General features: G+C 40.2%; 1 protein-coding gene and 1 pseudogene across 1 annotated transcript; both read right to left on the reverse strand.

The window, feature by feature from the left end:
• Positions 1-1,100: 1,100 nt before the first annotated feature.
• Positions 1,101-9,309, reverse strand: LOC146645102 (histone H1 pseudogene; annotated as a pseudogene).
• Positions 9,310-15,059: 5,750 nt separating this feature from the next.
• LOC146645103 (scavenger receptor cysteine-rich type 1 protein M130-like) lies at positions 15,060-23,685 on the reverse strand. Its single transcript, XM_085394283.1, has 13 exons — positions 23,628-23,685; positions 23,182-23,361; positions 22,922-23,076; positions 22,589-22,733; positions 22,033-22,341; positions 19,257-19,562; positions 18,675-18,971; positions 17,946-18,254; positions 17,052-17,348; positions 16,489-16,761; positions 15,921-16,084; positions 15,398-15,506; positions 15,060-15,088 (listed from the first exon to the last, which is right to left on the reverse strand). Exons 1-13 carry the CDS (start codon positions 23,683-23,685, stop codon positions 15,060-15,062), a joined length of 2,631 nt encoding a protein of 876 aa, XP_085250409.1.
• Between the last annotated feature and the right edge of the window lie 138 nt (positions 23,686-23,823).

Here is a 23,823-nt window from a genome sequence, read left to right on the forward strand (position 1 = left end):
AGACTGTGCCTGCAGGGACAGAGTTGAATTTTATTTGAATTTACGTCCACCAGAAATACAAATGACCTAATAATTGCTCAACAGCTTCATCTATGAAATTTATGTTTGATTCCTGCAAAAACAGCATAAAATGAGAAAACAGATGCAAAACAATAAAAAAAGGAGGGAACAGAGACGGTTGCAGAGAAACCGAAACAATGAGAAACTGACATACAGAAAACAATTAACGCAGTTGCAGCAGAGTGCTTCTAGTTTTTCATACACTGCTTTTGTATTTTCACTTAGTTTCTGTGAAATAAACAATGACATGGTGTAATAATGATGAAGACCAGATGATTTTTCTTTATGTTCTTATATGTAAAAACTAAACATTTAAAAAAAAGTGTGTGTACCTAGCATGCAAAAATATACAATTCATGATTATATGTTCTGTAGTTATATGGTTATTTCTGTCTTATGTACAAAGAGAAACCCCAAGAAGTTGATTCTGTTTATCTGGACGCAGCGTTTTCAGCGGGAGAAACATTCTTCTTCAGTCTCAGCTGAATGCAGGTTTCCCCAAATTTATACACAGTAAATCTGCATAATGAATGAAACTAGCACCACTGACGATCATTAATATGCAAATTGTCATGACCACTGATCAGTGACGATTGGTCATGAGTACCATTCACAGATAAACATCTTTCACCATCTTACAATGCTGTGATTGCAGGTCACGGCTGAAATACACACAGTTACATAAAACAGATCAAATTCATGACCTCACGAGTTATTTTTTGTACCCCATCTGCCATACTTTATTGACCTTTCTTTAACAAGGTTACATGCATAATCTCATGCAGCTTGTTCTCCACTGATAGATGTCTTGCTGTTGCTGTTCACGTACACGAGACACCAGTGTTGCTTTCTGATTGGAATGTTTCAGGATCTGAGGATGGAAGAACCAGACTGACCAGAGTCTTTAATGTGTTTTTCCAACTCTACTCCAACTTTACTATATTTTTAGGACAGTACATGATAGGTTTGTAGCATAAACCTATTCGCTGGAACGTTAAGACAACATAATTACACTGCAAGCAAGACACAAGTAGGCAAACTTCTTCATGGTACTCGTGCACGGGAGAGAACCGGACAGGCACCGTTCCTTCGCTTGACCCCAGTAGCTCTCGTCCGTTCTCCCGTATCACTGTCCTTTTATTGAGGTTACATGAATATGCATAAGTTCATTAACATATGACGTCTACATACACAAAGAGTACCTTGCCTGTGTGTGTGTGTGTGTGTGTGTGTGTGTGTGTGTGTGTGTGTGTGTGGACTGCTGATCAAAGGGTCAAACATCCTTGGTCAGGAAGAGGGTAGCCTCCCCCTCACCCTAGATGGTTCATCCTAGATAACACGGTGAGGAAGTCCTGCAGTTCATCTAAACAAAGAGCACTTAGACTAGAACAGACGCAACTACGTTAATCCTACCATAAAATAATAAGACACGGTATGACCTCTCATGCTCCCAAAGTGCTGTCTAATACACACAAAGTTTGCAGACTATCAAGGATCAAAACCTCTACCAATCTACAACTAATTACAAAACTCTAAGCATATATAAGTAAATATTTCTAAGCATAAATGACAATCAACAATACAAATCTAACATTTCCCCCCTTTTTGACCTTTATGCCTGAAAAGTTCCCAGGTATGAATACCTCATGTCTGACAGTTTCAATGCAAACATTTTTATACTCAGCATATGTCAAATCACCCTAAATTACTGAAAAGGTACACAGTTCAACAAATGTATTAGCAGTTATCCCATTCATTGAGCTCATCTCATGGCAAACTGCATCTTACGAGCAAACAAAGAAATTGTTAATTTAATAGTGAAAATAAAAAAGTAACATTTTCAAAAACATCTCAGCTTGGTAATGCTTCCTCCAGGTGTGCACATCACATGTCTCTCTGCAGAGTGGTTTGAGTTCTGCAGGGCGTCATGAATGTCTCTTCCAGTTGTTTCCATCGTTGTCCATAGGACCAGAGTCCAAATGTATGTAGAATAAACATTCAAACATACCAGTTGGTTTTGTTGTTTGTCAACATGGTTCTCAGCTATTTCCAAAGCTGCAGACCTCTCAGCACTCTAGTTTTATGGCCTCCCATTACCTCACTTCAGGCCTTCGTCCTGTGAGGGGGATATTTATGACTCCTTCATTGTCCTTCATTGTCCATACTCTGCAGAAAACACCTCTGTGGAAAGGGTGCAGGGTTGTCTTACTGCTATTATGATCCCAGCAGCCTTCAGAGTGTCATCGTATGCACAGTACAGTGGCACAGCGTTAGGTGATGTTCATAGGAAACTGCTGTTATCACCACCATAGCTTCTGGTTCCTGTGCTTTTCACAGAATCATGATGTCATCCTCGAACTCCTTCTACGCTGTCGATGGAGCTTGGCACGCTCCTCATCCCCTGAGTGTTTATGTTCCAACGCTGCTGAAGGTTTAAGGCAGAGCACGTCGTACACCTTAGTCGTCTTCCTCAGCGTCAATATTGAATCTTTCATTGTATTTAAAATCTTGCTGTGGGAAGTCTCCTCTTGATTTCCTGGAAGCTTAGTAGCACAGCTCTCTGTGTGATGTCTGCTGTGCTGAAGATGATCTCTGATCCTCCTGAAGCCTCTCTCCCATCTTGTGGACGATCCTCTCCTCTATTTTGCAGGCAGTTTCATGGTCCTTGCTGTGGCTCCAAGGTCTGATTTCATGATGGGTCCCAACCAGCTTGATCTTTGACCTCAACCACTGCCTGGTCCTGTCAGCTATGCGCTTCTCACTGGGCCTCTGAAGATTTCTCAGGAGATTACTGCTGCACCTGTATTTCCTTGCTAGGAAGACAAACTATTTGGAGAGTGTGTCAACAATCATCAAACCACATTCTTTAGTTCAGTGAACTTCACTTATAGGCCATCAAAGCCTCATCTGAACATGGGTGCACCACTTGCATAGGTTTAATATTTGTAAATAAAACGGCTAATCACACAAATCACTGCAACAATAATAAAAAACATTGTTTAATGTTAATCCTTGGACCCCTCCTCTTGACGCATGGACACACCCATGCGTCAACTCACCAAACCTGGATTCCAGTCTTAAAGAAAAAGATTAGCTAGATCATATCCCAGGCAACATCAGGGCATCTCCTCCCCTGGAGCAGCACCACCCTGGACCTATAATCCTGCAATGAAAATGTTAGTGTGTTTTGCATATTAAGTTTGCTTAACACCTGGCTCTCCCAGGAGCCTGCATACACACCATCATGGCCTGGAAAACAAAATCTGGAAGTAAAATCAAACTCCATACCTGTAAACAATTGTATCATAAGAACAAGAAGCATTCAACATCAGCAAGACAAGTGTCATGTGCAGGTTTTCTCAAATCAGTAAACTACAATTATTTTCATAAGTCGCCTCAGACATGGATCATCCCATGTACTCAGGCAACATTAATGTAATCGGTGACTGCTCTTAAGCAAAGTCACTCCACTTATATATTACTATGGGCTCAAAAGTGGCCAGCTAATGAGCCCATATCAAACTATCCCAGAAACACTGTATCTCTTATTTGTTTTACTCATGTCACTTGTCCGTTTCAGCTGAATCTTCCACAGCATTCTCAAAGAAACTAACATTAGCAATACATATTGACTGTAGTCAGACAGAGGTCAGACACAGGTCAACAGGTTCCAGAGGTGCCATAAAAACACCATAAAGTCAACCCTAGCTGTGGAAAGAAGTAACACCAGTTCTCAACACAGGAAATTTCACACATGTTATTCACATTATCAAAGTAACCTTCACATTTTCCCATCAACACAACGCAACAGCATCACCACTCATAACCCGTAAACACAGTTTTCCTCACACATAAACCCAGAAATCCTGTAGTAGGAAAAAACATCAACCAGTTGTCCTGGTATAAATCGCATCATCAATTCACATGAAGAACTGGCATGCTGTAAGAAAAGAAAATGCAAATATTAGCGCTTGCGCAGGCGTATGCATACTTTGTCACAGTTATCTCTGTGAGCAACTCAAGCCTATGAATAACACACCTGATAAATGCACAGACACAGAAAATGGCATTTAAAAGGTTAAATCATCATGCAACCTCGAGTGTTGCTGTCATCTTTCTGCTCCTGTAAAAGGAAACACATGGGTTCATCTGCACCTTTGTCAGGTGGGGGTTAGCTTCACACAATCATGTTCAGTCAGTCAGTCAGTTATTTTAAAATTCTTACTCATTCACTCAGTGGTTCCTTCTTTTGCTAATTGTGGAAATTATCATCGCATTCGTTTCCACGCTCAGCAAAACGACGTTATTTCAAAAAGAAAAATAATTTAGACTGGATTTCCTCGTTGAATCCTTTTTGGGGGGGACTCTCATTTCCTAATTGTCCCAAATAAGTGGCTTTCTCCTGAACCCATTTTAAATGTGGAGAAACTCACTTGCAACAATTTTCTTGACGACGTGTAACGCTTTTAATTCCCGACTTGCAGATCTGCTCAAAGAAAAGAAATTCACAAGCAAAAATCAGTGCTTGTTCAAAAATGAGAAATAAAAAATAACAGAGATTATCAAACCAAACTCTCAGTGCACTGTGAAAGTATCAAAATAAAAAGGCCTTGTTAAGTCATGACACAAACTCCTCATCATCTTCACAACAGGAGAAGAATCATCAGCTAGATTCACTCCAAACCAACCATCAACTGCACAACACACAACATAATCCTAATGTCATATTAGCTATGAGTTTAATCACCCGGTCTGTGCTCTTCACTCATTTAAGCCACAGATCTATTTTATTCAATTTTTCCTTTTTCCCTTCATCATAAAACATGTGACATGCTGTCATGCACTTCACAAAAGACGTTTGTTCTGATGTATTCAGAGTTGTGTATCTAAATACAGGATTCACTCGCACATCAAAACAGGAAACTCAGTGTTTTAGAGTCTCCACTCAACACACAACAACTCCAACACATCTCATTCACTCATACTAGAATTCAGTCACCTTTCATTAATCTAAAACCGATCAACTAATTTGCATATCAGCTATTAACCCACTAAGTTGACAGGACGACAGAAAAGCATGTTCAAAATAGTATCACAAAAGACAATTTCCCTCATACAGTAAATTACATGTGCTGCCTCAATCAAGCAGGAAGCTTCTCCCAATTTACCATTTTAACAACTAAATTTATTGTCTGATCACTGGTTGGTCAAACCAGGATCTTTTTTCCCACAAAAGTTAAACTGTTGTCCTGCAACCTGGAGAGTCAATTTTTTGCATTGGATAAATTCAGTATTTAATAACAAGTGTCTGCTAAATTGACACTATTTTAACACTGATGAAAGATAACAAGCTAATTTTCATTGCATGGGTTTGTGTTATTAGGCAGGTCTAATGCATGTCTGTGGAGCTGCATCTCCAGCAGAGCATGTTCTTAAAGCTGCCTTTCCTACACACTTCTCTGCTATTATTTAATCATTTCTTAACTAATGTGCTATGAGTCTTCATGAGTCATTTTGTGTTTGGAATTGTTAGTAGGGTTAATGCATGTTCTGCTTGTGTGTGTGTGATTTTGTATATGTTTCTATTTTCGCAATGTTTCAGACTCAGTCTCAATTTTCCAACTTAAGCAGTCAGTTTTCTTTTCCCCAGGTTTGCTAACCCAAATTTTGATTTCCCACATTAAATAATTCCTATGTGTTCTCACCTAGTCTTCTCACTCTGTTGTCCTCTCACTCTTTTGTCCTCTCCCACTTCAACAGTCCCGGCAGTTCTCCTTCAGCTTTGTCCTGTCTAGTAGCTGAAGTGCTGCTGCTGCCTTCTTGGGCGACTTCTTAGCAGCTGCTGCCGGTTTCTTGACTTTGGCCGCGGCGGGCTTCTTGGCTTTGCTCTCAGTAGCCTTGTTCATCTTGAAGGATCCGGAGGTCCTGGTGCCCTTGGTCTGCACCAGAGTGCCCTTCGCCACCAGGCTTTTGATGGCGGTCTTAACACGGGCCTTGTTCTTGTCCACATCGTAGCCTCCGGCAGCCAGAGCCTTCTTGAGAGCGGCCACAGACAGGCCGTTGCGCTCCTTGGAAGCGGCCACGGCTTTCACAATCAGCTCGCCCACGCTGAGGCCGACCTTCTTGGGCTTGGAAGTCATCGTCTTCTTCTTCTTGGCCTGAACCTCGGCGCAGGGCGCGTTTATGATGGAGCCTTTCCCACCACAGCGCTGGCACGTTGAACGCATCATGAAGGGTCCATTTCTTTCATGTCGCTAGCCGCATGTGGCTTGCCCGAGTCACTCAGTCCTTTTTGAGCATTTCAACATGCTGCCGCCGCAGACCCTGGCCTCAGATCCAGCAAGTTTAGCGCGCTGATCTCCAAAAAAGTCCCGATGGCCAGAAAGACGTCAAATAAGTGTCTCGTGCTGAGAACTCAAACAAAAACTCCTCTTCACGCTGCCATCTTGCTCGCCCCTCCGTGAAATTCAACCAATCAGACAGGAAGATGGGTTTGCTTTCTTCTTCTGCTGCTGTTTATCCACATTGCTGCTGCTTTGCTGGGACTTTTTGTGCTCAGGACTTGCTGCTGTCTCTTTATCATGTTATTGCTTTGGAGCTGCATTCCTTATCTTCAGGGAGGAGTGAGCTCGCTTGTGAGGTTGAGAAACACATGGCACTGTAAATAAGTCAGCCAGAAACTTGGCCTGCATGTTTCCAATGATGTTAAACTATAACTTTCTTCCGACTGTTGCATGTGGAAAATTGATACAGGTCTGCTTTTCACCTGAAAGTGACAAACTAAAACATGTTCATTATTATCATCACTGCTTAATCAACACACATCTCTCTCTCTCTCTCTCTGTCTGTGTTTGTGTGAACAATCCTTTCTTAAAAGCAGAAAATGACATTGTAGTTGTTTTTCGGCTGATCAACACAAAACCTTTTTCCTATGATTATTTCTCTTCGTCTACAATGTAATTTGTCTCTTTTTCACTCTTTTTTTTTTCTTCACAATAGCTGGTGGTCTGCAAAATCACCGCTCTCACTCACAATCAGAGGCAATCACTTTTGCACAGTGCACAAAAACACTGTGATGTCAGACACATTCACACTCACTTTTTCATCTGCATAAATAAACCATATGGCTGGAGATATGTGCCATGGTGATCCATAAGCATGATCACCAGTTTATTTAATTATTTTTAATCCAACAAAACAAATAAACAAAAACATGATGCTGATGCTACACACACACACGAGTCAAGGTGCAGAAAAACTGCTCATGGAAACGCTGCACACTCTCTGTTTCCCTCTCTTTGAGTAGTTCTCAGACAGCTCTTGATCTGATAATGTGTACCTTGCTCATCAGCTCAAAAAACAAAAACAAAACTGCAACGCGACATCACACAGTAGTTGCATGCTCTGCCCACAGTGGCAAAGTCTTACACTTACATATTCAACACAGCTTCTCCATCATGTATTTTTAGATGTTTCATACAGGGTTGAGCATATTAGTTGTTTTCACAGATGTGCTCTATATCTCAACAATGGCTCATAATAAGACGACCGTCTTCCACACAGGTCAAGTGCCTCTATGCACTTCATGAGTTTAAATATTTACCTATATCACTTCACCTCACATGTCATTGTACTGAATTTAAGCAACCACAAGCTTAATGTAGATTACTTTTAACAACTATCCACCTCAATTAAATCTATGGTCTGGCACACAGGCTGCTGTCGATCAGGGCAAGCTAAAGAATAAACATTGTGTCAGCAAGGGGTGGGGGGAAAGCCATTCACCAGAGCATATCTTAAGTGCTGCTGATGTGGGCTGGCCTTCTCCACAGCTCTCCAAGGCTGGTGTGTTTTCTGAAAACTTCTAACATTTGAATCTCTTCCATTTATAAGCCTGCGATTAACCGCACGGCTCAGGTCCGCGTGACCGCGCTCGCGTGAACCCGCGCAGCTGTGGAGCCGTCGCTCTCTCTTTTTTTTTACATAAATACTTTGTGCTGCCAGGAGCAAAGTCCAGCACAAACGTCTGTCTCCCTCCGACTCACTCTTGGTTGCTTAGAAACCCATGATAACAACAACAGTCGGTGTCACAGACCACATGTTCTGCTCCGCACACACTCACACACAACAACAACAACAACGACGACGACAATGACAACAACACAAAATAGGCCTACTGTCCAGCACAATCTGGACCCCGTGGAACTTCTCAACACCCCACTGAGCGGTGGAGAACTCACTACAGTACCCCACACAGCGGTCTGTATTTCGCCCCACTAAGACGGCGAACCAAAAAAAAAAGTTCGAACTGCGCAACTCTGCGACTTAATGCTTCTGTACAAAAAACCCCACTGAGCGGCTTTGTACATCGCCCCACTTAGACGGCGAATTTTAGCCCCACTGAGCGGCCACGGACAACGCCCCACTGAGCGGCGAAGACGTAATTTTAGCCCCACTAAGCGGCCACGGACAACGCCCCACTGAGCGGCGAAGACGTACAGTTATAGAGTTGGACTCTAAACTTACTCGGTGTTGCTTAGCGTGTAATATCAGCCTCGAATCCCGCCAATCGCCATTCATCGAGGAGAAAAGACATACAGCGAATCCACAGGAACTTCCTGGCTGACGTCAGTCTTTCAGCGTGCCTCTCCTCCCCTCGGTGAATGCGATTCCAGGGCTCCGGCTCGAAGGACCAATTAATGATAGGTTTGTAGCATAAACCTATTCGCTGGAACGTTAAGACAACATAATTACACTGCAAGCAAGACACAAGTAGGCAAACTTCTTCATGGTACTCGTGCACGGGAGAGAACCGGACAGGCACCGTTCCTTCGCTTGACCCCAGTAGCTCTCGTCCGTTCTCCCGTATCACTGTCCTTTTATTGAGGTTACATGAATATGCATAAGTTCATTAACATATGACGTCTACATACACAAAGAGTACCTTGCCTGTGTGTGTGTGTGTGTGTGTGTGTGTGTGTGTGTGTGTGTGTGTGTGGACTGCTGATCAAAGGGTCAAACATCCTTGGTCAGGAAGAGGGTAGCCTCCCCCTCACCCTAGATGGTTCATCCTAGATAACACGGTGAGGAAGTCCTGCAGTTCATCTAAACAAAGAGCACTTAGACTAGAACAGACGCAACTACGTTAATCCTACCATAAAATAATAAGACACGGTATGACCTCTCATGCTCCCAAAGTGCTGTCTAATACACACAAAGTTTGCAGACTATCAAGGATCAAAACCTCTACCAATCTACAACTAATTACAAAACTCTAAGCATATATAAGTAAATATTTCTAAGCATAAATGACAATCAACAATACAAATCTAACAGTACACAAACTGGGGTCTTCTTTCAATTCACTCTGGGACCCAAGTGCACTTCCAGGCCTGTCATACAAAAACTAATACAGGCAGTGTATTAGTAGCAAAGCCAGTGGAGGAATTTGGCTCACTGACTGTAGAGTGGTGTGTTTTTGCCCCCTTCCTAATTTCCTATTTTTTCAGATCCACATTTTAAATGAAATGTGTTTATTAGTTAATAATTGGTTGGGCCACCGTTAATAGAAACAACTGCAATCAAGCATTTGCAGCAACTAGCAATGAGTCTTTTACAGCGCTGTGAAGGAATTTTGGGCCACTCATCTTTGGAGAATTTTCATAATTCAGCCACAATGGGGTCTTTTGTGACCTCCTGAATGAATTTTAGCTCCACTCTTGAGGTAATTTTGGTCGGCTAGTCACTCCTGGGAAGCTCACCACTGTTCCAGGTTTTCCCTATTTGTGTATAATGACCCTGACTGTGGATCGGTGGAGTCCCAAAGCCTTAGAAATGGCTTGTAACCCTTTCCAGACTAACAGATGTCAGTGATTTTGTTTCTCAGGTGTTATTTTAGATCGTGGCATGATGTGTTGATTTTTGAGGTCTTCTAGCCTGTTTCACTTTGTCAGTCAGGTTCTATTTAACTGATTACTTGATTCACCAATTCTACCAGTAATCAGGCCAGAGTGTCAAACTGAACTGAGCTTTCCAAAAAATGTAGTTATTCACAGTTAATTCATCTGTGAATAACTCTTTAACAAGAGGGGCAATAATTTTTTCACACAGGACCAGGGAGGTTTGGATAACCTTTCTGCATTAATCTATGAAATCGTCATTTAAAAACTGCATTTTATATTTACTTTGGTTATGTTTGTCTAATCTTAAATTTTTTTGCTGATCTGAAACATGTGACTGTGATAAATATTCAAAACTTAAGGTAATATGAAAGGAGGCTTACACTTTTTCACATGTATGTGCTGCTTCTCACATACATGAAAAGAAGATTAAAATAATAATTTCATGTGTGTTCTATGTAACAAGGCATCACACCAAGTTCGTGATTCTGCAGACTTCAGAACTTGCAGTAAACTTTTTATTATGTTTATTGTTCTTTCTACATATTAGATTTTTAGAGTGGAAATTTTATGAGAAGTTACATTTGGTTTATCTATTTTTAAAAACATTGATTCCAATAAGTGTGTGTGTGCATGTGTGTGTGTGTGGACAGCATCTACAATAAGCATGATTTGGAGGTAACAAGTGTGTAAACCAAACAACAATAATAAAAACAAACAAACAAACAGGCTGTGGACAGACATGATTTCTATTGTTAAGAAACATGATTTCTCATTTTATATTTCCAAATAAACAACACTGTGTATATGGCTTCTAAGTCCCAACTGGTTCCTTCTCTGGACATATGACACTTGAGACTCTGTACGGTAATTGTCATCGGGATCACTTGAGGACCACTATGTCTCTGCTGTATCTATTTCAGCTTCAGCTACACAGCAGACTTAATCCTACACCATGATCCCTCAGCAAGGCCTCTAACAGCAATGCTGGCTGTGATGTTTACATATGACATGAGGGTCACTGCTTACAAATTAGTCCCTTTGGGTGTATCGTTGGCTCTCTTCTCAGTGGCCCTTGGCTAACTCCTAACCAAGCATCCGAGGCCTTAGTAGGTCTGTCAGTCTTATAAAAGCTGCACTAGCCGGTCTGTCAGTGCCTCAACGATGGCCTGACTCGGGTTAACATTTGTAGTAAGCACCTGCTCTAATTTTGACCATCAGTTTCAGAACTCCAGTGACTCTCAAAACGTCTTGTTGATGAAACAGCTTATCTCTCAGGCATTAGATGTACTCAGAGGAGCAAACCTAAAAATGTCACTCATTTTATGTCAGTGGTATTCATCTATCCAGTTTCCCATGGTAAGAACAAAATGTAATGTCAGCTCAACAGTAATATTGGCTAGTAAGTTTTAGTCAGCAATACACCCATAATTCATCCTGATTTCAAATGGCATGCTAATGCTGACTAGCCTGTTATTCACCAAGTGGCTTTCTGAGCCTGTATTTTTCTGCAATTACAAACTCTGTTTAAACAATCTTGGTATCAAAATAAAGCTAATATTTGTGAGATTTCATCAGAGGTGTAAATATTACAGCAAATGTTACTAGATCAAAGTTACAGAGGCTGGAATAAAGAAAAAGTAAGTATAATTTATTTTTGGATTTTATTGCACATAAACAGTTTGAAAATATGCTTCGGTTCACATTTAACTCCAGAAAAAAAGGAATCAACATATCGACATTATCTGTGAAGAGATTAACGCTCCTGAAGTGAAACAGTCAAAGACTGCAGCACTTTTAATGAATAGAAAGCCAGGCTTTTTGCAGTTTGCTACATTTTGGCAATATATGTCAGTTGAAATTTATTGAACAGCAGAAATGATTTAACTTTATTTACATGCCTAAAATGTTTGTTTTTTGAACAAACTTTTTTTTTTTTTTTTTTTTTTTTTTTGGCCTGTCCCGTTTGGCTCTTTTGCCATCAGAATTGTTATCTAAAGGCAAAGAAAGATGCCCAACGGATTTACTTTACCAAATTGATCATCCCAGCCTTGCCGTAATGGTCCATTTGATTCACCTTTTATTGGTTTATTTTATTTTCACTTACTGAATACGGGACAGACTTGACTGGGGGAAAGAAGGGGAGAAAGAAAGAGGGAAAGAGAAACAGCTGAGAAGAGGGACGGGGGAGAAGGGCAAAAGACAAAAACCAACAGAACGGGCAGAGAAAAAAAAATGCATATATCAATCACCTGGGTCACCTGCTGAGAAAGAAAAAAGAAAACAAGCAGAAGAGAACAAGAGTAATAGAATAAACAACATCACAATGATATATGGGAATATGACAGTAAATACTAAATATTAAACATTATTGTGCAGCACATAAGATCAACAGAACACAGTGTGCTTTGAGGTAGGAGCCAAAAAGGGTGTAGTTTGTGGGTGTGATCAACCGTGTGTACACCTGTGAGCATGGACGCGCTTGTTTTTTGTTTTTTAAAAGGTTCCTCCATGTAATAATCTGCTAGAGGGTGTGGGGGGGCCACAGCCCCGTCCTCCAGGGCATGAAGCAGGTATGGAGGAGATCAAAACTCCAGACATCCAGAGGCCCCCAGAACACAAGAGACCAAGGAAGACCAACAGAGGGGCAGCTGCGCCACTGTCCCAGAAAGAGCTGAAGAGAGTCCCAGATGAGGGCTCACTCAGCAGCCGCGGAGCAGAAGCCAGGGGGAGTTGCAGTGACGCGCCCGTGAGCTCCGCCGGCAGCCAGCTGCGCCTGAGTGACCGAGCCCCAGGCCGAGAGGCCGGGGGCACCCCACCTCCGAAGTGGCCCGAGCGAGCCCCAGGCTCCAGGCCCCGATAAGCGGCCGCCAAGGAGTGAGCCGGTGTGTACCTGGACGCCCATCCCCGGACACAAAGAACCACCAACGCACCGATGTCTGAGGGGGTCCGCCACTGGCAGGGGAAGTGGTGGTGGGGGGAGATAGACCTCCAAACCTTGGAGGGCCTGAGATGTCCCCAGAGAGGTGGCGCCTGACACCCAACCTGACATATAGACACAGACATACAGGCACACACAGATACAAACATCCATTCCCACCCTCATGCTCTCATATGCACTTACTCCACACTCAACCAACGTGGAGACAGACATAAAGAGACGTTGTACACACGATCACACTCCCCAAGCATACTCTACAAACCGGGTCTAGGTGCCCCCGCCCCTGGAGGGGGGAACTGCACCCAGACCCAGGTGGTGTTTCCCTTTTCCCTGCGGTGGGGGGAGGCAGACCGCCCCGACTCCGCAGCAGCAGGAAGGCTCCACACTCCAGACCGCAGTCGGACGGCCAACTCCTCCTCCTAGTCCTAGCCCCCCTGCTCCAGCAGGTCACAGAGAACGGGGGTGAGAGTGAACAAACTTTTCTGAATCAGTTTCTGAATCAGTGTGTTGATTTTTTTGACAAATGTGCCAGGCTTTGACTAGTTTGCTGCTTTCACTGTGTTTGGAGGTTGTAGAAATGGTTAATATGAGCTCTTAGCTGAGATTCAGAGGTTAACGGGACTTTTATTACCAAGCTCTTGTTACAGCCAAATAAACAAGATCTCACCCCTTTTTGCCCCTGGCACCGGAGGTGCTGGGGCTCAAGAGGCTAGTCTTAAAACAAAATGTACAAAATGTAGCTAAACAGACTGAAAGATCACCCACCTGACACTCACAACAGTCACAACCTTAATTATTCTTAAGTTTAAGAAAAATAAACAAATTGGGTGACTTATAGAAAAATGTGTTCTGTGAACAGTTGTCATGACTGTGAAAATTAGCCCTAAATTAGCTGCAGAAAAAAAAGCTACAACCATGAGAAGAAATAAACACAAAAGATAATAAATGACTACTTTAAGATTATTATCACAGACTTAGACTGCATTATGTTAAAAAGTGCTGCTTTGCAATGAGGCACATCTGGCGAGGGAAAGCTGTGTGTTTACAGCTTAAAAATATTTGCATTTTCACTGGACTGTGAGTGGAAACATGGTGGCTGATTGGCTGGCAGATTGTTTTCACTTTTGACATATTTTCAATTAATCAAATAAGCGCTGTTCGTGGTCATGCTCCTGACGATTTCTGGGGTTTTGACACTTTGGACTACAGACAGACACCTAACTCTCCTCACCAATGATACGAGAATTTTGCATTTGCATCTGTTTTATATCTCTGTTCAGCTCTGTTCAAATTTTGGTTAAATTGAAAGTGTATGTCTTCGAACGGTCAGCAGGGAGCAGCAGTAGCAGTGCACAAGGAGACAACATCAGAAGGTGAGGTTTTGTTTTTTATGAGCAGAGAGCCTGAAGTTCTTGATGCAAATCAATTAGGTAGAAATAACTTACAAAAGCAAAAATAATAATAATAATTTGTTCAAATAATATCTCTAATGATAAGTAAAATTATCAGTGTAAAGTAAAAAAGTGTTAAAGGTGTTACTGCTTTTTATATTTCCAAACTAAAATATGATCTTAATGATGTACAGTATGTAAATGACACTAAGCTAAAGATTTGTTTAGGGAAAAATAGACAAGAAAAAACGAATGAAAGACTTAATGACTCACCAGTACAACTGAAGTCTTCCATCTCATTTTCTTTGTCAATGACATCTTCATGTTTCCCACCTTCAAACTCCAGTTCTTTCCCAGGCAGCATTCTTACTGAAAGGTTACAGCATTTCACATTTACTCATACAGTACATAACAACAGCTGTCTCACCAATGCACAGTGCTAATGTACCAGTGAGGTAACAAGGAGCACAAGAGCAGGAAAAACACAGCACAAGAACAGGTGTGCTTAATTTTTCTCTTCTGTATTTACATTTTCAATCAAGCAATGTTTGGTTGAGCTGATGGGCTGCTCGTTCAGTCAGCAGCAGTGATGGTGATATTTGAAATGCCTGTAAAGACTGCCCTCTTGTGGCAGTCTGCAACACCCTTTTTGGTTTTAAACTTGGAATATAAAGTATGATCTCATGTTCAATCGGGATCTTTACACTTTTTAAGGTTTTCAATTAAAAGTGAGACAAGCCATGTGTGTAAGTTGTGTAATAAATACACTCACATGAAGCTCTGGAGCTCCTGGCTCTCTTGACACAAAATCATACAAATACAAAAGTCAAGATCACTACAAGAAGAAATCTCACACCCATGATAATAGGTGCTATGGATATAGAGGAAAGTGGTGGCAGCGGTGGTGGTGTGGGAGTCCATTTTTCATAGCCTGAAATCACACACAGCCAGTTTATTATTTTTTCTGGATTCAGTCACAGTGAGTTTCAGTCATAATTTATCTGTATCACACTGATCAAAGTAAGTCAGCTCAGATTTACAGAATACAAAAAGTGTCTTTCTGTCAAAAACAAGTAATTGATTGATGGATTCATGGTTTATCTTACCTTCACAAAATATTGTAGCTGAAGAAACTTTTCCACAGGAACGTTGTTTGACGGCGTACTTGACGTCCATGGTAACATCAGTGAACTCCAGTGTTGTTTCTAAGTTGACCTTGAATCAAATTTAAACTTTTTCACATTTAGAGATACAGCCAGAATAAAAGACACTGAAATTTCTCTGGCAGTAAAAAACAGGCCGGACTGAAGAAACACACAGCAGAAGTCACTAGAAGTCCAGACCAAAAGTATTGGGACATTCAATTTCTTTTATATTTCTGCAAACTTTGTGTCAGCAAAGTGTCCAGAAAGTTTTTAACTTCAAACATTTGGTCAATTTGTGTTTATTCAGATACAAGTCTCATGCATTTCTTTCCATTTTATGAACCTAAATATTTAAAATGTGAGATTCCAGTCTTCATTATTAGATTAAGCTGAGACACAGAGCCAGGAAACTGTCCATGATTTTGGTTTGTAGAATATGAGACAAATCAGTGACCGATTCAAGACGTAAAATGGAGAGGTTTACCTGTTTGATTTCCGTAGAGCCGCTATGGGTCTCATTAATTTCTTTACAGAGCTTTGTCTCTAACACTGGGGAACGATTAAATGGACATACTCTTTCCCACTTATCTCGATAATTGACTTCAAGGACACCTCCATGTTTTTCAGTCGTGCGGAACTTTACACTTTCTGTAAAAGCAAAGAAACTGTGTTTAAAGAAGGAAACAAGCTCATCCACTTCTGTCTGACAAATATGATGTTAGAGATGGTCACCTTAGCTTTAGCAAAATCACTAGGAGCAAAGCAAGCACCTGTCATCACTCTGCATTTATTAAAGTTGAAGTGTAAAACATGTGTTCAACATATTTTTAAAAGATTTTCAATAAATAACTCAGATTTCTTATATCTTATAATGAGCTTGACAATGTCATTTTTATTTTAAAGAAATAATCTTCTGTTTTATAAAATAAATACCTAAAAATTACCCCAAGATAATAAATTAAAATACTACCAGAATTAAGAGAGGACATACATGTATGTACTGTATATAGGGATGAGTTTATGGAAAGAGAGGTGTATGGACTCACACTTACCACTACAAGTAATGAACACCACATTTTTGTCACACTTTCCTTTAGTCCTCCTGCACTGGCCAATGATGGAATGGTACTTTTCACAGCTGACATGGTAAATGTTACCTGAACCCTTTGATGGAGCTTTGGATTCAATAAAGACAGCATTGCCACAAAGCTTTTCTTGGCAAACTTTGTGTGCATAGGATAGATCCCAGTTACTAGCACACACTGGAACGCCATCTATCCTCACTTCCCCACGACAGCCCTGTGAAAGGCTGACACTGGGCTCCTCTGGGAAGGAAAGCAATAAACACTGCAGTCAAGTATTGATAAAGACATAAAGCACTGAGGTAGAAATGATCAGTTAATCTTCTCTGCACTGCAAAGTCAAAATATGAAGCACAAGTCCATAATCAAATAGTTCATTTAACACTTTTAGCTTTGGTTTGTTACTTTATCCAGTGTATCTGGAAAAATTCTCCTTCACACTCCGAGTGTCTTGTTTCACTCTTCAGTGTTTCCAGTGCAAATGTAAAAAGTCTGTGATCATTTAAGATCAGTCCTGCTGATATAAATCTTACTTTTGCATTCAATAAAGACGGGCTCCTTCCTTGAGGGTGTGGATTTATTTTCACATTCCCAAATGCTTCCTGGATTTTCACCACAGCTGAAGCTTTTGTTCCAAAAAGAATCTATTTCAATTGTTTGGGGGTGGATTTCATTTGTTGATTTGTATCCACCACAGTCCATATTCTGGCAAAGCTTTTCCTTCTCAGTTTCATTGAAGTTTTCTCTGGAAACAGCACTGAGTCCCTGTCTCCAGTGAACCAACACTGTTCCACTACAGGCCTTTTTGTCAGGTACCATCGTCCTCCATTCTGAGACAGACAAGAGAAATAAAAAGTTCACAAAACATGATGTAACCAACAGGATCTGAATGATATAAATAACACACTCTGCACACAGAAATGACATTATGATCCTGCATCAACTTAAAGTTTTACACTTTTGAAGTTTAGCTACCCTTCTGACTGCTGTGTAAATAAAATGATTTTATAGAGTGATAACAAAGAGATGACAACTGATGACAGCGATATTTCTATAACCATCAGACTGCACAGGCCAGCTGTTTCCAGCTGATTCCAGACATTAAGTGAGTCAGACTGTGTGGCAGAGCCGTACTGGTGACATGGACAACAAGCAGAGAAGAAAAGAGTAAAACTGAGTAGAACAAATATCATTAATGGAGGTGAGGATGTTAACATTCTACCCTTTATTGCACTAACAGTAACCTTTGAAGGCGAGCATGTCAAAGTTTGAAAGCAGCATTATTTTTATCTCAACATTTTTCTGAAATACAAACTAGTCTCAGTTTGTTTCAATTTCAATTCAGTTTCAAAGCCTTTATTTTAAAATTAGGCTGAAGGAGCAAAGAATAATTCAGAAACTGCTGACACAAAGATCATTATACACACCAGAGCATCGGAGGCCACTGTGTTTGCAGGCAGCTGTAGAAGCAGTAATACTGCTGCATGCAGATAATGGACTGTTAGCATTTGCAATGCAGTTTAGGTTTGAAATGGCTAATTTATCTGCTGGTGCAGGTCCAAAGTAGGGAAGAGTCTCCACAGCATCACCACATTTAAGCTCCTGACAGATGGTGTTTCCATTGTTAGTGTCTTTGAGAGCATCCTCGCACACAGGGATCCACTTCCCCTCATACTCCACCTCTACGTTTCCAAAGCATTTGTAACTGGGAATGCTAAATCTGGGCTTGACCCTACCTGCAAGAAAACAAAACAAAAATAATAATACCATATATTTATAATAGTCTTATTTTATTTTTAATTAGAATTTTAAGCAACAAGAACTATCATCATCTTAGTGTAAAGAATTTCAGTCTGATAGCTTCAGAAAGATTTATATTTGCTTCTTTAACACAAATGAGCTTAATTATAAAAACAGTATTTAAAAAGATATTTTTAAAACATTTGAAGGAACATTTAAAAACAGACTTATGTCTTTTTGTTTGTTTTTTACATTCTGTTATCCTGTAACTTAGTGACTGAAGAATCAACAAACCAATAAAACTGGCACTTTTTTCCAAAGGGTCCAAATCAGTTGAAAATGAAACTTTTTAAAAAGCAAGTTATGACATTTATTATATTTTTGTAATATAAAATTACTTTTAAAAAAACAATTACCTGAGCAAACAACATAGGCTGGTTTTTGTTTACAGGACTTATCATTGTCCTGGTTTTTGACAAAGATGCTCTGTGTCAGGTCAGTAGTCTGATTTGTCGGGTGTAAACTCTTAAAGAGGATATCACCATCTTTGGGACTGTTGTGGGCTTTTATGGGCGTCCCACAGTTCAGCTTTTCACACAGCTTCACAGACTTGTCTTCTGTCCAGGTGTCTCCACACATATCTCCTTCCTTCTCTTCTACACGAATCCTGACTTTTCCCCAGCAGCTGTTCATCAACCTCATCTCAATATTTCCTGTTGTGACATGAAAAAGTTAAATTTAAGAGGAAACTAGTATCAGCAGATATTTCACAACTTCTTAGACCAAGCTAGGTTTCAGAAAAAATAGAAAATAGTAGAAATTTGATTGAGAGAAAACAAGGAGGTGAATGTACATCTATGGACATTAAAAGGTAAAGTCTGTTATAAATAAATTGTCTCTTCTGAGTGGATCACATTACAACTAGTGACACAATAAATCAATTCCATATTGACGTCAGTCTTAGTTTTATACTTTAACTCATTCATATTTCACATTACCTGAACATTTCACATAGGCAGTAGAATTATGGTGGTCAGGAGGCAGAGGTGTAGTTTGGTTACACTCAAAAAGAGAGTTTTCTCTGGATGAGCAGCTAAAAGAGTTTTTCCAAACTTTATTAATCATATCAGCCCTAGAATTGAAAGAAAAGTTTGCAGCGTTCCCACAATGCATCTGCTGACACACTGTGTCTGCAGACTCTTGGTTCCATGTCTCTTTAGACCCAGAGAGCCAGTAGATTTCTCTGCCATGCTCTATCCCCACATGACCAGAACAGGTTCCACTTAAAAACACCACCTTGTGACCTGATGGACACAAAGAGAGAAACATGATATACAGTAAGTGGCTGTGCAGGTCGTCTACCTGTTGAAAGGTCATTCGTTCATGTGTGAATGTTAGACAAAGCCCTTAGACACAGGATTAAAGCACTGCATGAATGTGTGCTTGTGACTGGGTTAATTGGGCTTGTAGTAAAAAGCGCTTTGACTTTAAAATGCTGAATGTGTTTGCTGATAGCTGAGCAGAATAATGATTCTCTACTACTTTCAGCAAAACACACTCTGGGTGCTCTAAAGGAGTAGAAAAGCATTATATATATGTATGAGCACCAGCTAGTTTTTGTTTGCAGTGTAGGTGCTGCATTCTGGACCAGCTAAACACGAGCTAAAGAGGACCGAGAGGTGCATGTGACAAGTGAGTCACAGTACTCAAGACAACAGAAAATTAAAGCGTGCAATAAAAGTTCCACAAAGCTAAGTGTCAGTAAGGGTCTGAAATTTGTGATGTTTCCTAATTAAATGAGAGAAATAGACTGGGTGAGCGTTGAGATGTGAGATTCAAATTTCAAATCAGTACCAAAAATGATACGAAGGCTCTTAAATGATGATTCGGTTTTACTGTAACAACTGACAACCTCAGATTTTTTAGAATTAAGGTGAAGGAAATTTAAAGACATTAAAAGCAATGAAGAATGCTTGTTATTTATTCCTGTTGTCTTACTATTTATATTTTATTTCTGCACACTTGACGAGGAGCCCCCACAATTTTGTGGTAAATTTACAATGACAATAAAAGACTATTCTATTCTATTCTATTGGCCAAGGTGTGAGTGGCTGGTAAACACTCCACTATTGGGAAAACATTGTTTTGTCTGTAATTAGTCTGCTAATCTACTGACAAAGACATTTGGCACCCAAAAAAGCCTAATGACTTTTTCACAAAAGACCAGTGATGGGAATAAAGGCGTTACAAGTAACGGCGTTACTAACGGCGTTACTTTTTTCAGTAACGAGTAATCTAACTAATTACTATTCCAATCGTTACAACGCCGTTACAGTTACTAAGAAGAAAACGCGGTCCGTTACTATTTTTCAACAAACAGACGGTTGAAGCTGTCTTCAGCTTACCGCATCTTATATCAGTTGCATGGAAGTAGCTGTAAGTAATCTGGACGCTACAGCTTTAAGCAGCTGCGCACGCTCCCGCGGACGGTAATCACGATCGCTGTCTAGCACAACACCTGGAGCTAAGGGGGCAAAACAATCACATGAGTGCTGCTGTTTGACTGAGGAAGAATAAAGTAGTCGTGGTAAGCCAATCACATGACCACTTAAAGACAAAGCAACAAGGTGATATATACCAGTTTTTAAATTGTGTTGATAGGCCACGTAAAACCAGAGTCATGATAAACAATATATACGTGGCGTTTTTTCCTGAATAGTTTTGTCACGTTTACTGTCTAAGGACAGCGTTAGCAAGCACTCTCTGCTTATGAGCAAAAACAAAAACAAAAAAACAAAAACAGAGGTTTTAGGAGTGACGGCGAGAGAGAGAGATTTGTGACATTTAGTGTGTTTGGAGTGTGTAGTTAATGTGTTGTCTTGTGTAGTTAGTGTGTAGTGTTGTGGATAGTTTTGTGTTGTGTGTCAGAACAATGAGGCGACTGCTGTCTCCAGGCAGAAACAGGAGTGATACACCTGCTGCTGTCAGACCTGCAGGTATCAGGCTGTGATGTTCTCCTTTATAGTGGACAGAAATATTTGGAGTGGCACAAATAATTTGTGTGGCATCTTATTGAAGGCAGAACAGCTGATTGTTATGTAAATAGTTTGAAATTGTTATTTAAAAAGTCAAGGTAAATGGATGCAAATAACTTTGTTGTTTGCAAAACTTGTGCATAGAATTTTAAAATTGACAATTTATATTTGCATTTAAAGTTATGAAATATGATTCATTAAACATGTTTGTGGTTGTTACAGTAAAAAATATAACTTTTTCTACTCTGATTTTATGTTTTTTTGTCTGATTTTAGATCAATTGTGTTAATACAGCATGTCAAAATGAAAACATAACTGTAAATTCAGACACGTGAGGCTGTGCTGAAAACAATGATACCAAACAAGGCAAAGTAAATAGTTTTTAAGGTGAAATGTAGAGGAAACATCAAAAGTAGTCAAAAATGGCCAATTATACCATGGACCAACACTGCAAAAAGACAAATTGTTTATTTGGGTTTCTAGTTGGATTTTCACAGGTAAGTGTATTTAGACCTTAGACTTGATGATTTAATAAATAGAAGCATGTAACTAAGCAGAGGGAAAAAACACTTTTTTCTTCTGACTGACATCGATGAATGAAAATGTCTTTTTCCTGGTTCTAGCATTTTATTATATTTCAGTATGTTTACTTTGGGAAAGCACTATCATTTGTGACACATGTGTAATTACTTATAACAGTTATACACAGCAACAAGGTCAAAGGGCACGTGACACTCACCCTCACAGGTGATTCCAGCTGCTTCCGCTTCCCGATCCGAAAATTGGTTGTTTGAGTTTTCTGTTAAACACTCAGATATCTTTGATATCTTCTTATTTCTCGGACACGTTATTGACAGGAAGCTACCAGAACCCTGACTGAATTTTTCAGTTTTGCCTTTTTCCCCACATTGCAGTTGTTTGCAGACAGCTGCTGATTGAGCCTCTGTCCATTCTTTTACAGGAACTTTCTTCCACTGGCCCTCATGCTTTATCTCCAATCTTCCAGCACATCTTCCAGGACCATCTGCCAGTTTCACCTCCACACTGTCTGTACCACGACAATAAGAGATTTATCAGCCACGAAACACAAAAAGAATAAATACATTAAATTAAACTCTTACTGAACACATTTTGGGAAAAATATAATCAGAATTTAACAATGTCACAATTTCACTGAATGAAGTAACTCATTTTCTCTCTCGACATAGAATTTATTGCAGGATTTAAAATCCCATTATAAAAGCAGACAAAGGCCATCAGCAGCCACTCTGTACATTTCCACTGCTGTATCTCACCTGAACACACCACATAAGGTTGTTTTGAACACTGGATGTTCTTGCCATGCTGAGCCTGACAGTGCCACAGTGAGGACTCACTGCCTTTGCAGCTCACATGGTCCATTATCCCTCCTGAATTCTGATGTTCTTCAGTATAAATCAGCTAGAACAAAGCATTTATGAGTTTATGTTATTTCATTGATAATCATCCAGTATTAATGGTGCACGTTAGTACACTTATCACAATAAATCCAGTAGCACTGCTGTATGGACAGTTTCTGATACATGAACGCTCAGTATCCATGTATCAGAACAACAGGTAACTTATGGTGACTAAACTTGAAAACTCACTTCCCCACATCCAAGCTCCTTGCAGACCAATTCAGCTTCAGTTTTAGTCCAGGAGGAGGCACACACAGGATTAACTGAATCATTCACTTCAATATTAACTGTACCATAGCACTTGCTGTCTTTGCCAGAGTGCTTCAGAACTACTTTAACTTCATCTGAGAGAGAGAGAGAGAGAGAGAGAGAGAGAGAGAGAGCAGTTTCACAGTGTGAAGTGTTTGCTTGGAAGTTGTTTGTGTTGGAATATAGATGTGTTGAATTACCTGTGCATGTCACATTAAGGTTTTTGTTTGGGCTGAGAGAGTTACCGCAGTGCATTTGCTGGCACACATCAAAATCAAAGTTGTCCTGTTGAACAGGTATCCAGTTGTTATTTTCTTCTTTTTCCAGCTGCCCAGAACACACATTTGACTGGTTTCCTTTGAGCTGCAGTCTCGTATAACCTGTTCATAAAAACACTTTCTGAATTCACCACCATATTTAATATTTAACAGTTTTTATCACTGCTGTAACTCACCTGAACACACACACACACACACACACACACACACACACACACACACACACACACACACACACACACACAGGGAGATTTCACTTTAAACATTTTAAAGATTTCAAAGATATTTTAAAGATTTTTAATTTAAAATAATGCTATTAATTAATAATATTACTACTATTCAAAGTTAAAGAAACTAAATTAACTTGCCTTGTGAGATCACCAGCTCAATGTGAGTGAGGCGGAGAAGGGGGAGCAGGAACCACATCATCACTACAGCTTATGACTTGAGAGTGAGGCAGACAAATGATATGTTCAACCTTATATTCCCGTGGCTTCACCCACAAAAAAGGAAATGAGCAGAATATGCGCCAAAGTTAGACTCACAAATGTTAACTTAGATTGA

The sequence above is a fragment of the Rhamphochromis longiceps genome, linkage group LG20, assembly GCF_057381845.1.
Source record: "Rhamphochromis longiceps isolate RC_006_pf linkage group LG20, R_longiceps_female_GT1.1, whole genome shotgun sequence".
Classification (NCBI taxonomy): domain Eukaryota; kingdom Metazoa; phylum Chordata; class Actinopteri; order Cichliformes; family Cichlidae; genus Rhamphochromis; species Rhamphochromis longiceps.

Excerpts from the sequence above, each read along its gene's own strand:
- LOC146645103 (XM_085394283.1), bottom strand. The coding sequence starts at position 23,685 with ATGTGGTTCCTGCTCCCCCTTCTCCGCCTCACTCACATTGAGCTGGTG. Across the intron at positions 18,255-18,674 it reads AGCCTATGTTGTTTGCTCAG|GTAGGGTCAAGCCCAGATTT; the intron begins GTAATTGTTTTT and ends GTTTTCTTGCAG. Across the intron at positions 17,349-17,945 it reads CAGTGGCCTCCGATGCTCTG|AATGGAGGACGATGGTACCT; the intron begins GTGTGTATAATG and ends TGTCTGTCTCAG.